The 16083-nt window shown below is 41.4% G+C and overlaps 1 protein-coding gene across 1 annotated transcript in view; it reads right to left on the bottom strand.

The window, feature by feature from the left end:
- The window catches only part of LOC139204373 (tight junction protein ZO-2-like), a 72499-nt gene extending 58821 nt beyond the window's left edge, over positions 1-13678 (bottom strand). Inside the window, exon 1 of the mRNA XM_070834390.1 lies at positions 13426-13678. Within this exon, the coding sequence (XP_070690491.1) occupies positions 13426-13485 (60 nt within the window). The 5' untranslated portion in view covers positions 13486-13678. The remainder of the gene's footprint in view (positions 1-13425) is intronic.
- Between the last annotated feature and the right edge of the window lie 2405 nt (positions 13679-16083).

The raw sequence follows: 16083 nt of genomic DNA on the forward strand, positions 1-16083 counted from the left end.
CAGAGCCTTGAAATGATGAGGGTGGGGTTACATTTGGTCACCTTATACCACTTCAACTCACCATTGAAATGTATCTCATCCCAGTGCTCAGCCAATTGGAGCAACACCCGTACCCGTGCAATGTACCCCTGCTGCCCGACATCCCTCCAGCAGAAAGAGGTAAAGAGGACAAGAAATTACAGACACACATGTGTAAGAGAAGCCGTCCCTGATAGGGACTTCCAGTGCATGTTCAGTTTTCTCTTGTGTAAAATGACCTATAAATTCTAAAAACATTTCGTTTCAATGCCAGAAACTCAAGTATTTCAGTTGCAGTTCTGATCTCACTCTGCTGTCACCGTGTTTACTTCCAAGGTAAGAGGGAGGTCGGAGCACATGCTGCTGCCCTGTTAACATCATCTGGACACACTGGGGAGGAAGATCAGGAGGATCAGGAGGAGGATGAGGAGGAGCAGGAAGAGGAGGAGGACGAGCAGGTGATAGAGCACATCTACAGCCCCTTTTAACCAGCCTTTTCAAAGCACCATTATTCTGCCTTGCTGTGGTGGTGGTAGTGAGGGAAGGGTCACTTCAGACATGTGCACTGTTCTTCACTGTTATCTCACTGCACTCCATCAATAAGGAGTGAGTGTTCCCACCTCACAGAACTGTCTGTGTCTCATGCTGCACTTGTGTTTAGACAATGAGCTTCTTTGAAGCCTCGTCTACAACACACACTTCTTTATTTAGATTCCCACCCTTCCATTCTGGAGGTTCTATCCAATGTTGTTTTGTATTCTCCTTATTTCTGGTCGTCATTATGCTGTAATCTGACCTGCCTACGAGTCAGGAATCCATCCATGAAAACAAACAGGTATCTACACACTGAATTCAAGACTTTATGTTGTGTTTATGTTGCTTTTCACCAGAAGCAATTACCTGGTTTGACAGTAAATACTAAACTAATCCAACAGATCAACCCATCTCTGTATCATTTCCATCTATCTATCTGTCAAATAAATCTTCTTCAGCGTGTGCGCCCCCCACTGCCCACCCTTTCTCAAGTATGACTATTCAAACATGGCTGGCATCTGAGTAAAGCAAATGAAAATGAAGCAGGTTTTCTATAAACTGATTTGTTCCGTTCTCAGGCTCACGGGGCTTCCTGATGACGGACAGAGTCACAGTGTGGAAGGTTGTACATGACTGCAGCAGTCAATGACAGGTCTGAGGGCAGAGCTGCAGGCTGCAGCTACCTGACTCACAGCTTCTTCACCGTGATAAATGATGCTGCTGCTATTTATACATTCTCCCCTCATTGGACCTGCAGTTCGGTCTGTGTGTGTGTGTGTGTGTGTGTGTGTGTGTGTGTGTGTGTGTGTGCTAGTCAGCAGTGGAAGCCTGGGGGAGAGGACTCATCAGTATAGCAGCCAAATCCCTCACATATTCATTCATTTAATTACTTCCCACTAACTGATCTAGATAACTTAGTTCCCATTAGGAGACATGATAATGTCTGACAGGTTTTGTGAGATGTGTTGTTCAACAATTGTACCATGGCCTTTAGCAGTCCTCATCTCTGTATATTTGGTAGGTGTCCATTATTTACTAGTTACCAGACAGCGACACCAGTGACGCAGGTGTGCATTTCCCATTTTAAATGGATATATCAGTACTAAACTGTAGGTATTCAACAGTGAGCTTAGACCTAGTGGTTTCTGTGCAAGCAGTTATTGTTGCAGTATGTTGTTGTTAAAAAGACAGTTTTATTACCACCATGTAGAAAAATGCAGTGCTGTTCTCCATTCTTGATGATTAAGTGGGTTCAAGATTTGAAAGCAAACACACACCTTTTTCTTTAGCTAGATACTGCCGAGCACCAAAGAGGCAAGAGGTACAGGTACTATATTTCAAGTCCAACTTTGCCATAAAAGTCAATATAAATATAGAAATTTTACCCAAGGAAAGTAGTTTGCATTGGTGGTATAAGTGCTGCTGTACTAAATAAACTTTTCACATTCTATTTGTTTTCTTTTTTCCTCATATTACAACGTGGAGCTTTAATTAAGTGCTGCTGACGTAACCGTGAGCACGCACAATACCAGGACCCTGAAGCGTGTGCTTTTCATGGAGTCAAACTGTCATCAGTGAATAAAGGCCTGTTGTGCAAAGTGAGTGTGCGAGGTGATCAATCAATCAATCATTATCGCCTGTTGAGCTGAGTTAGACACATCCTAGTATATTCCATCCTGTGATCAATTTGGTTACTAGACTCATTAAATTCTGCTGCGTAAATTAGTGCCTTGCAGCTTAATATATTTCATTCAAATATAATGACGTCAATAGAGGCGCTCTTAATTTCTGATGAGGTGGCGTACCTCCACTAATATGTCCTGTGGAAAATCCTGGATAACATACTATGGCATTTATGGGCAAGTGGCCATGGTATGAACAGGATAATACCTTACAGGTTGTACGTTCCAATGGACTGCCTCATATCATCAATGGCAATCACTGTATACAACTTTGGGGTATTATCCCTTACTTGATCTTATTTGAACAGTTACATTTCTCTGAATTCAATACAATAATCAGTAGCAGTTCATTAGGTCCACCAAGCCAAAACTAATGCAGTCTAATCCGACAGCCCTGCAATACACCCTCCCTTCATCAGCTTTATTGCTTATTTCTAAGTATGTGCAGACGCACCAGGAATTTGACTCTGGTTCTAAGTTAACTCTCAATGTACTGAAAGAGAAATAGACATAAAGTTAAAAATGAGGTTGACAAAATAATCGGAACACACATCGGTACAAAGCAAATCCTTCTTCCCTCCCTAGTTTCCAGGAGCAGAAGTGAGTCTAGCCATTGTTCTATTTGTGACCTCAGAGCAGCTTCCTCTGCCCTCCCTTCCTAACACACTAAAAATATCACACACTGGCCTGCTGAGGAGAAATGAACGGTCTCTGCTTCCTTAAATATGTGTTTTATATGATATCATATCATGCTAGATGGCTCTTCTTTGTGTTTGTTATGTTTATAGAAGGACACACACACACACACACACACACACACACACACACACACACCAGTATCTCTAAAGTGTTCTTCCTGTTATTTCTCAGTAATTACTGTGCTTCATTTCTCAGATTAACATCTCAGTAAAGACAGGACAACACTTTGATTTCTATGCTGCTTTCAAGTCTGTGAACTGAAGAGTGGAAAGTCTGAAATATATCTGCTGGGAAAGCAAATGACAGCTGCTGACACATCAGAACATTCTTGATAAGACGACAATCATCAACATCTTGACTTACGGTATCATACTGAGGCTTTGATTTAGAATGGAAAGCGTTAAAACTTTTTATTTAGTTCACTTGTTGGAAAAAAGCCATTCAATCTGCGTTGGCATCAAGAGATTGCACTTCAGTTGGGGACATTTTAAACCATAACGGTAGGAGATTTATAACTTAATAGAAAATATATACAGTATAACTTTATAATGTTGTCATATAAAGTAGACTCCGACAAATATAGTGGCATGGGAGATATTATCTTATCCAGGATATGTGTGTATGGGTGTATAAATAGAATTGTCAGCCAGCACTGATGGGTTCATGTTTACACTGTAAAGTCTACAATTTCTTCTGATAAAATATGGTGAGATATTGAGTAACTTTACATATGAAATGAACTGACCAATTTGACAAGAAAAGTAAGGACACCATTCTAATGTACAGTGGTGTGTGTTTGTTACCACAGAAACCGTACAGTTATATTAAGCACTCACAGTGGTGATTCCACTGCTGAATTCCAAACTGGATGAGCTGTGACACAAACAGCATGACTCATGAGCCCTTTATTTACGCAACAGAAAAGACACACACACATACACACACACACACACACACACACACACACACACTCATGCAGGTGCGGTGACTCCTAATGATGGAAGTCTGTGCTTGTAGTACAGAATATGGCAACAGATATCTGCTGTGTCAACCTGTGTAGATTCACCTGCACATGAAGCAGCCTAATTTATATTTTTTTTCAAAAGTCCTGAATTACAGTGAATACTACTTTAGAAACATAAACTGTGGCCAAAAGTCGTTTGTTTTCATGGAACATGGTGACAGCCTTCCTGGAATTCCAAAGCTTTTCCTTGCACAACAGAAAACACATCTCTGGAGGAAATGCACATGCTTCCGAGGCAGATAGTTCTGCTGACGATCTCTGTCAACTTCTGTGCCTTGATTCCAAAGCCGATAATAATGACAAGCTCTACAACAAAGATCATATTAGATGTTAAGAATGTTTGAGAAATGAGGGCCTGAGGCAGCAGTGGTGGGTCAGTGTGATAAAGTGGGTACAGTGTGTCTTTGGTTTTGTCCAAACAGTGGTTGGGGTCTTGTCGTGGCCTTCGGACTCAGGGAGTGGTAGCAACACTGGGAAAAGAGGCTTCAGGAAGCTGCATGTAAACCATCACTCCCTCTTCCTGTCATTCCACAGATACGGTCTTAGTCATGTTCACTCACAGGAAACAACAATCTGTGGTGTAACACACACACACACACACAGGACAGGCAAATGAACATTGCCTACATTCAAATGTCCACACAAAACCAGTAGAGAGCAACTATCCTGCAATCACACCACCACTGTGTGATTACTTAGTTCAAACTGTATTTGCCAAAGGTGATATTAAGGCTCATGTAGTATTTGATTAGGTGTGAAAAATGAAGTAGCTACCCAGAGATGTCAGACCTCAATGTAAACCTCAAAAAACAGACACAAATCTTGTCAGTTAACTGAATATACACTTAAAGTGTTGTTACTGTTTGAGCTAAATGTTAACATCAGCATGCCAACATGCTCAGAATGACAAAAAAAAAATAATCATCTTTACATTTGCTTATCAACATTAAACACACTGCACAGCTGAGGCTGATGGTACTGATTTGCAGGTCATGAGCCAAAATATGGAACAAGATGAAATTTTGACCTGATGGTGGCGTTTGATACACAAAGTCATTAGCTTTCATCCTCTAGGGACATTCCACATAAAACTAAAAAGGTTGACCTGATGGTCTCCTAAGAAACATCAGAGAATCAAACTCATTGGGACTGATTCTCTGGGGATCATAACAATGGCAAACCATCCAGTAGTTGTTGAGATATTCTGGACCAAAGTGGTGGACCGACTGACTGCCAACCCTCCTTGGCTAGTGTAGATGATGCCCCGCAAAGACACCCCGTATTATTTACTGTACCAAGCTGAGATGCCAAACCAACAACTGGGAATTGCTGCTGTCTTAGTTTGGAAACTCAAAGAGAGTACATGGTTGTTAGTGTTAAGTAAAAACACAAACTGAAAAAATTGTTGGTAAAACTGCTGTGAATACTTTTCTCTTTGAGAAGTCTCCTACCTTTCACTGAATCAAGTTCCCATTCCTGATGTCACATACTGTTACTGTGACTTCCCTGCTCTGTCGTCTATAGCTCACTACTGACCATGTCTGGCCAGACACGCTGATGTGGGCATAGAAATACAGGTTTGAAATAAATACTCCCATACTTGTTGTATGTTTTAGGCAGAAGAATCTGACAAACATTTCTATTTTAAGCACAGTCCAAGTTAACTGGCTTTGTAATGTTCAAAATAAAAGTGTGTATCACTTCCACGTATTTTCTCTATTCATGGAAATCAGAGAGGACAGCTAGAATTTCAGTATACACATTTCTGCACATGACAATCTATCTTTACAGAATCTTCTGCACTTGAGCGGTGCAGTAAGTGCCACAGTCACCACGGTACAAGTTGCCTCAGAGAGGATATTTTAAGTACGTGAACTGATCTGTGAGGGTGAGGGTGAGGGTGGGGGATGGAATGCTAAAGAAGGGAAGCGTTGTTATCAACAGCAATAATGGAGCAACACTTCAGTCCGTAACACTGGGGCACAGGGCATCAAGGGTATGACGACTCGTGTGTGTCTGTGTGTGCGTGTTGGTATTTGTGACTGGCAGTGAAGCAAAAGAGATGAGGTAGGCTTCGCTAAGTGGCGTGTCATTAAGTTGCATGAGACAAGCGTGTCACTCCCAGTGGGCAGAGATGCTGCCAACACATCAGCTGAGGACAAGCATGCCAACACCGTCCAACGAAGACTCGTCAAGTCAAATCTCAGAGGTGTGTTGCTGTGGACACGAATCATTTCAAAGCAACGCATAGCTACCATGAAAGTTTTAGAGATTTAGAGTATAAACTGGATTCAACACTTTCATATTATCAGGTCGAAATGCAGTTGGAGGTTAGATCATGGCACGTAAAAACAGCCTGACTACTGGCACTCTTTGTCTGGAACTGGTGGGTATCGGCAACTAAAAACTATGGTCCAATTACATGTACACATACTTGGCCAAAAAAAGCTGGTTCTGATTCAGATTTTTTTTCCCCAAATACTCAACATTATTACAAATGTTGTTTTCTTCAGTACATCTTATCTACAAATGAGAAATATTATTCACTCCCCTGTTCAGTTACAATCCAGCTCATCTGCAGAGCTGCTGCCCCACACCCGACCCCTATAACTGCAGCATCTCGTGTTTTCAAGGTATCAAGGTCATTCATTTGTCATTTTACGACACAGGGTTACAAACAGCTCACAACACAGTCCATCTGTCAGTCTTTGCAAAGATGCAGGCACAACAATCTCTGATTTTAGTCCCTTAAGTCCCATTTTTTCCATGCCAATTTCCTGCCATCGGAAAGAGAGCAGCCTTAGGTCCAAACTGGGTTAGCATGGCTCTTGATCCGCCTGGGTGGAAGCAGTGGGCAGTGGTCTTCCCAAGGTCCACTGCTCTTAATCCAAACTATATGCTTCCTATTCAAATGCTAAGGAGTGTATTTGGGTCACACTGGGGCCACACTGCCCATCTCTACCTGTGCATGACAGGTACCTCACTGAACACTGCTGCAGTGCTGGCCACCAGCACGTTTCTTTCTACATTCATATAACAACCATCAAATAGAACAAATGAGGGCATTCTGTCCACAGAAACACTAGAGGACACTGAATTCACAGGTCATTTTAACTTTTAAGACGCTGGCGAGATGCCAAGTCTCAACATGAGCCGCACCTGAGCTGCACAGGTCACACCGGCTATGTGGCCGCCCTAACCTATTAACATGGGCACCTAAATTCAATGCAATGTTCATATATTTGGGCTGCAAATTTATGATCCATGTGGACCCACACAGTCATGCAAAGAATTTTCATGACAACCTTCACCTAAGTTTAGGTTTACACCAAAGTCACTGCAATTCCACTGAAATGATTCAAAATGATTTAGCTGTTCTTAATGCAGGTGTGACTGGGCCCCAAGGACAGGCTTAAACAAATTAAAACAAAAAGTCCAGAATGTGTTTAGCCTAGTTAGCACAAAGTCCAGAAGCATGAGTAAACTGCTAAAAATTGACAAAATGCACTGTTTCAATTAAATAGACTTTACTTTTCACGATGATGTTTCAATGTCAAACCGCTGTCGGATTCTAGTCCATTTCCATCCAGTCCTGTCTATGTCCTTATCTGACATCATGTGTACAGACAGTGTGCTCATCTTCTAAGTTTTATGACACCAGGCTTTGCATGCTCTTTTAAGTCCTGCACACATGCAAAGACCAGTAACAGAGCAGCACTGCACCAAATGTAGTCTTCCCTGATGTTAGCTTGGGTATCAGCAGTGAGCCACACCCATGGCCTCTGAACCTATTCCCCAGCCAGAGGGCAGGACCAGTAAACAGACACATGGAGAGGGAGATATAAGCACACACGCAGGAATTTTATCAGCCACTCCCAGCAGCTGTCCAAGCCCATGTGGCACAGGTCCACAGTCAGGGAATATCTGGAATATTTTAAAAGTTTAAGGAGTGTATACAGACAAATTCCTCAATCAGTCATAAAAATTCAGAGAACTTCCACGTGATGTCACATGTATAAAAAGGAAAGGGCAGGCAATTGGCTAAAGGTCTAACCCTAGGTTGACTTTAAGAAAAGAAGTAAAAACTACCTACTTCCATCAATTTACAAGGGTTGGAATTAGCATGTCTTTCACATTAAACATGTGTATCGTTTAGCGGTGTAAAAAGTCTTAGATTATGTCAGAATATTATCTGTTATGCCAGACTTTCTGCTATGTTTAAGATTTTTCAGTGCTAGAAGGATCAAAGACAGAATTAACTTTTCTGCAATCTCTACAGCGAAACTGGACTCATCATAACCTCAGCCTGCAGTCAGTTTCTGTTTCTCTTTAGATGCACGTCACATAGGTGCATTTTTAGCATACAGCTGCTCAGGAAGATACAGGCAAACTTTGCAGTGAAAATCATGGCTTTGCTCTGATTGACACACAAGAAGGGGGTGATGACCACAGCTCCAAAATCCAGCAAGAGCACAAGTTGTGACATGATTGTATCAATAAATAATTTTAAATAATTATCTATACTGACGCAGGTGAGAGGCCGGGTACACCCTGAACTGGTCACCAGCCAACCACAGGGCCGACACACACAGACAGACAACCACTCATGCTCACTCTTTAGAGTCACCAATTAACCCAACGTGCATGTTTTCGGATTGTGGGAAGAAGCCGGAGTATCTGAGAGTGGAAAAATCAGAACTACAGTCCTGTCGTGTGCAGTGTTTCAGGTTTATCACAATAATGAATGCAGAACTTATGCGATCATTATGCAATTTTAACTTACAATCAAAATCATTTGTAGAATGTCTGTGGTGGAGCAGCATGCTGAGCCCCATTAATCAGCACGAGTGGCGACGACTGTTTAATCACTAATGTCTCTTTTCATTGGATCTGACACCTCACCTCTCTGTTGTCCATGTGTCTGCTCACCACATTTTGCTCTGCACTCCATCAGAGTAGTTAACAGAAGCTAACAGTTCGTGATATCAGAGATATTAAAGACAATATTATTAAACTAATATTATCTTTAACCGGACACAGGGACTTTTAGAATGGAGCCGCTGAGTGGTTAGAAGACATAGATATTAAATTGATTTTCTTAATGTTTAAGCATTTAACATAAAGTGTTTACACTCTTTTATAAATGTTTGTACAAATAATGCACATGTGTATTTGCATATAGAGTGGGAAAGTGACATCTGATCAATGCAGACGCATGTGGAGACGCATTCCAATGCCGGGTGTGCACTGACGTATTTAGAGCTGCCCACTTGTGATCGGATCACCCAAGGCGCATGCTAGTGTCTGGGATGAAAAAGGCCAGTGCCAAAGAGAGGTAAGGCTCAGCTGAGCTATAGCTCTGCACTGAAACATTGATTGATTGACACCTAGAAGTAACATTCACAGCACAGCACACCACTCATCTCATCCTGTCTGCGCACTATTATATTTGCAGTAGACACTGATAATGTTGTCATTTACAACAGCCAACCGAGCAGAATCACCATCACACACTGTAAAAATCTATCTCCAGATTATCACTAGTAACTGTCCTGCCGTTTAGGTTCTTAGGTAACACTTCTTAGATACAGTTTTTGTATTGTCATATTGTATTTGTATTGTAGTTCCATGCTTCAAAAGGCTCCACAATGGAGTGAATAAGGAAATGAGGTCACGAAATGTTATGATTTCTTCAACTCTGAGCCCAAACCCTGTCTGTTACAAGTCTGTCAGTCTGTTACTTTCCTTAGCTGAAAAGAAAGAGAGCAACATGGAGATGACATAGCTGCACAGATGTGTTTGTGTGGGCTGATTTCAGGACTGAAGCTTTATCAAAACATTAAACAGCACATATACGTAGGATAGGATCTTTACAAACGGACTTATGGACTTTAGATAAAAAGAAATGAGGAACCCTGTTCAGGGCCTGTAGACACCAACAAGCCTAAAACATTTGTATGGTGACATGAGAACAAGCCAGAAACAGCCTCAATCTTTTATAATCATCCCAAATGTGAGCAGTCTAATTATAGAGTCTTTGTGTGTTGCACAACAGGGTTGGGTGGGGAGAGGCAGGAGGTGGGGGGGGGTGTTAATGCTCAAATCTGGTTCACAGCCCTGAGCACATCTACTATCACTTCAGGGATTACTGTAAAAACACAACTGCAATAAACACACACTCTAAAGCCACACATTAGGATGTCTGATACACACTTTGGCATTCTCTGTTAATAAGATTGTATTGATACCAGTGCCATCTTCATCAATTCACTTATTAATTCCAGATCACTTTTTTGTGTGGAATTTAATTGAATTATCTGTCTGTGTGACCATCATGTTAAAATAAATTACAATGCTCATTTTCTTATCAGGATATAACTTGGAAAACAACAATGAAACCGACTGATAAAATAAACATTTTTCAAATGCTTCTATGTCTAGTAACATTTGAATACATTAAAACATTCCTTTTCACAAAAGGATAAATAAGTTACAATTCAATAAGCTTGAACCAAATATAAAACTGGTGCAGAAAATCAACAAGCACAGCTGCTCCTGGTGCTGAAACAGGGACCACATTTTTATGACCAGCTTCCAGTTTCTTTTATCAGATGGTGATTTCTGACACTTATTTACCAGTTGCTCAGAGGTATCTTTGTCTCCGTCTGCCCTTTCAATTGTCAAACTGGTTAAACCATTACACAGCGTTCTGTTCTCCATATACAAAAATAAATATTGGTGTAAACTATTTTGACAGTTCATTACTGGTCAAGACATGTATCAGAAGGAAAATATCACACAATCACTGATTTTACCCTCTTAAAAGTGTTCTACTGCTTTGAATTGAATTGATAAAGTTAAAAATTAAGATTATTAGATTAGATTGGATTAAAGTTAAAATTCTCTGAGTCCAAATTGAGGCAGAGATATCCTTACAAGGAATCCTAAGTATGGTATGAGCTACAAAAGCTCTGTATCCTACTATTTTTATTATTTTTTCCAGTGAAATGCTGCTCAGACTGCTCACAACTAATGAGGGCTGTCAGCCAAAAAGGTTTAGAGCCACTGGCCTAATACACTCAGAGATGTTAAGGGGTAGCTACCATAGTATGAACAGTAAAACACAGAGCCTATTACACAGGCTCAGTGCTAAATGTGGAAAATCAGTGGAAAGTCCCTTAAAAATAATTAACAGCTTCATCAGCAAAGAAAATGAAAACTATTTTTAGCCCTAGCAAAGTGTTAGCATGAAGCTCCAAGAGGCCCATGGATTATTCTGTGCAACAGCCCTCCTGTTTTCATGGATGCTGTACATCAGTGTCTGACTGTGCCAGCCAGTGTGTGACTGCTCTCCCTGTTCACCGTCAGCAGCTGTGTTGGTGTGAATACGTCACTCGGGCTCAACTGGGTTCTCTGCTATCGAAAGAAAACAGAATGGAGATGATGAACAGACCCCACTGCATCACGGGAGTATTGATAGAAGCCTGACGACACTCGGGACACTTCAGTGCCATTGATTTATGGGAAGGTGATGATGCCTTCCAGTGAACGGGACACATGATGATACACTTCCCTCTCTTTTAGAAAGGAGAGGACTCAGCTGTTCAATAATACATGAAGGTGCTGCTGTGCTAGATTCAGTTGTCCGTGTGAATGAACAATGTGTACGGACTAGATGAGACATGGCTCAGGAACAGGGATGGATTTAGCTTATTAGGAAGGATGATGGTGGGTTTCTGTTTAGTAAAGCTCACTATGCACCACTGTTTCTTCTAAGCATCGCATTGATCCAGACCAAGACTCGCTCACATTCATTCATTCAAAAAGAGTAAAAAAACAAACATTTTCTATTCCTTGCTAAGAACAACAGAATAAACCATGTAGGAAAAGGTCAGTGTATTCCTGGAAGCTCTTCTGTGACGCTCACTGAATTCATCTGTTGCACTTTGCAGGACTACTGTTCTACTCTTTGTGGAGCTCCCACTTCAACTGAACTCCATTTTTCTTACCCGACACTTTACTGTTACGTGTCACCTGGCATTGCAGCTGCTTTCATTTTTTTTTTCTCCCATCATCAAGAGACAGCTCAACTACTTTCAGCTCCAATACTTTGGTTGACATTTCTGATTTGGTCAGTGCTTACAAAGCAACTGACACTTCAAGTGTCTCCAGGGCTTCACTTCAATTGATGATTCAACAGCTTTCAGCGCTTCCACGCCGAATGACAGTTCCTCTCCTCTCCTACTCTTTAACTGAGAGTTTGCTGTCAGTGATTACACGTTTGCCGGCTTTATCTCTTTTCTGGACTTAATCTTCAACTGACATTTCAACTACTTCAATGCTTCAACTTCAGCTGTAACTCTCATATTTCACAAGCAAAGAATTCATATTTAGAGACATTTTTAACAGGTAACTCACGGACTCATAATGAAAAGCAGGCTGATTTCAAGACAAAATGTTAGACTACTGTGGTGGAGAGGATTGAAGAAGACTTTACTGCCTGTCATCAGGTCAGTGTGTACACACAGAGACACACACACACACACCACCCCCAGGCTTTCCCATTAAGGATGACTATTAATCTGGTCAGCCTCTCTTCTACTGGACCCAACAAGCCAGACAAGAAGGAGCCTTAGGGGGTGTGTACACACACACACACACACACACACACACACACACACAGAGAGAGGAAGAGTCAACCTTGACCTACCAGCAGAGCATATTTAGCGTATTTAATTGGTTTTTTCATTAAACACATTGCTATAGTATCTCTAAGTCCTTGGGCCTACGTTGAACAGGGCAGCGATGCTAGTGGGCTTAGTTAGAGGACATGCAACATGTGTTCTCTGACCTGTGTAGGATCAAGCTAACTTTCTAACCAACTTTCAAGCTGACATCCATTTTACACAAATTCAAGTTCTATAGATGGCCACTGAGCAGACTGGGGTGAATTCATCCAAGGCAGCATAACAGTACAGCCACTTTCCTCACACACACACACACACACACACACACACTGGCCTACTGATTACACTCAGTGACCTTCTAATCTGAAGAGATTTCCCCCCCCCCAATCAATCACATGTCAATCTGGACAAGATGACCGTGAGTGCAGGGTGTCACAGTCAGATCTCCACACTGGATTTAGGCCAAAGTCCTCCCACTTTTCTCAGACTCCAGGCTGACAAGCGGCTGGAAACAGCAGCAGAGTCAATATTAGCGGAGCCCAGAGCCAGGCTCTTCTATTGGCTGTGCTGAGGCACAACAGGTGTACCGACGGGCGGACTACTGGCGGAGCGACACGCTGCTTCAGTCACTTCAGCCACGTTTTAAATGACGCACTAGTACATTACACACTGAACTTGGACCATGAAACCATTTGGTAAAACGCGTCCATGTTATGACGAAGTTACCAAATGTTACCGAACGTAACGTCACTCATGTCCCACACAGCTCGGTGCCACTTACTCCGACATTTTCGCTCTTGCTCGGGTAGGAGGCCAGTCTTCCTCCGCCTTTCACCGGCATCCTGCTTGTCCTCGAGGCGGCGTGTAAAGGCGCTTCGTCGTCGCGGTTAAAAGCCAAACGCCGTGAAAAGATTGAGACGGTGGTTAGCGTGGTGGCTAGTTTTTAAAATGAACCATATCTTTTGAGGCAGCCAGCTCCGCCCTCGTCGCAGCCAGGCTGGGGCTCCTCCGGGCGGACAGCCTACAAAGAGGGAGGTCCGTCCGTCCGTGCAGCCCAGCAGCTGTGGGCTCACACTGCTGCTACGACAGCACAACAGGCACCGGGGTTCACGTTTCCTGTTTCCCTCGTAGAAAACTCTGATTTATATTTGCTGAAAGTGGCAACATAAGAGTGGCACATAGCTGAGAGCGGTGAACACCGCCACAGTGTGTCCTCACACAGCGGCCTCAGCCTGACCTGCTAGCTTCTCATGGACTGCAGCTCTTCCTCACAGGGAAACTGTGTCATTTCTCCCAAACCCACTTCAGAACCGTACAGTACAGACACAACGGGCCATACTGTTAACTCTGTATTTACACTGTGTGTGCACATATGGAATGTTTCAGCTGAACTCAGTCGTAGAGGGGATGATGAACTGTCACCTTACTGTAGAGGCTACAGCACTGATGTCCACTTCTGTGTTCTGCTACTTTCTACACATCACGTCAGTGTGTTAGTTTGGCTGCTTTACAGATTCAGATTATTAAAATAAGACAAAATTTAAGAATAAATGATGCACTATTACAGATCAACAAGTCATTGAGCTCAACAGCTGCTACAAGTCATTGAGCTCAACAGCTGCTACGTTATGAGCACAGTAATGATCAATAACTACAATCCAAATCCTTTGGTACTTTTAGCAGATTTTGGTGCTTTTTGTTTGAATGAAGGACTATTTCTTGTAAGAGTATTCCTATCCTGCGGGATCAGTGCTTTTACTTCAGTACCAGATGTGAGTAAATCTTCCATGTGTGATTGGAGGTGCATGAACATGAGTGATATTGTCTGTGTCACTTTCACTAATCTTTAAATGAGGGAATCAGGGTTGAGCTGTTGCTGCCTTGTTTTATTTTTCCTTATCTGTTTTGTTTTATTTATTTTAGTTATTTATCTATTGTTTAATTAGTTTATACTCTATGTTGGGCTGCAAGGTTCAACGATATTCGCATTCTAATTATTTCACTGATTAATCTACTGGTATTGCAATCTGTTTTGAGCTTGTGTCTATGAACATATGAAGGATGAAATGTGATATTCGTGAACAAACACGGCACATAGTGTACGTCTCTTAACACCTTGAGGATGAACTGCACCATGTACAGTTACTTTTTCACTGCTGCCTTACTGCATGTGAGACCACTTCTTCAAAACTGTGCATTCAGTCTTTTTGTAGTCTTTCACTTAAGTAGAACTCCAACTTACAGCAATGAAGAAAAAGTCATATTGGCCATATTATTTCAGTATTACTATTATTAATAATCAATTAACTTTTTCAGTCCCAGTCTAAAAATGTGTTTTATTGCTTTGAGAGTCTCTTAAAATATGGATGTATTCCATAATTTGAGAAAGTAAAACAACAAAGATTAACTCAAAGTAGCTCAGGTTTACTCAGGTTTTACTCAAATCCAGCCATGTTACTGACCTTTCTGTGTTTCAAGGGTCACCCACTAGCATGTGAATAATTCGCTACAGCATCATAACCAATGAAAAATACAGAAAACTAATTAGTGAACTCTTTAGAGCCTCTTCCTCCAACCCAGTCTATGGATTGAACCGTGATAATAACTCATAAGGCTGACCTGGTTGTGGACATTCAGCGTTCCCAGATCTCCAATTATACTGGTGACCTTTATGTCTTAGTTCCACCTTTGGCCCTAATTTGTTTTGATCACCCCTCCAGTCAATGACAAAATGACAAGATATTTTGAAAACTTCTGGGCTGGGCTTCCATTACATTCAAGCTTGATATTGTTGGTCCCCAGAGCATGAATCAGTGGTTGAAGTCTAAGACTGTTGGAATGGAATGGGCAGTTATCTGCTATTAATGTTACTGCACACATTTATGCTCTCTTGTATAAACTCTTACCATTTTGCAATCTGCATAAGCTTTTATCTAGAATCACTGTCTGGAGAACATTCTTCAACTTTTTTTTTTATCAACTCAAACAATAGCTACACCACCAGCATGTTATTTATTCTGTTCACACTATGCTAAAATAAGTCATGTATTATATATATTTATTCAAGTACTGTTGTGGTATAGGTCATTTAATTGGACATTTCTATTTTATGCTGCTTTGTACTAAATCTCTGCAACAATGTTGTATCTTTTACTTTTATTTAATGGCTATAATTACAAGAATAAATGTGATGAATTGTTATAGACAAAACTGACCATCATATTGTTATTTTTACTTAAGTAAAAGATCTGAACAGTCCAACACACACAAAGGTGTAAATAGCCACATTATTTATTCCATCCATATGTAGATAGCATTATTGGCTACTGATGCATGGATGCAAATATAATCTGTCTAATTATTAGCTATGTCACTGTCACAATACAGTCGGGGGGCAGTATCGTGTGGGCATGTATCTACAGACCAGTGCCGTGCCTTT

This window comes from Pempheris klunzingeri, chromosome 7 (genome assembly GCF_042242105.1).
Source record: "Pempheris klunzingeri isolate RE-2024b chromosome 7, fPemKlu1.hap1, whole genome shotgun sequence".
Taxonomy (NCBI): domain Eukaryota; kingdom Metazoa; phylum Chordata; class Actinopteri; order Acropomatiformes; family Pempheridae; genus Pempheris; species Pempheris klunzingeri.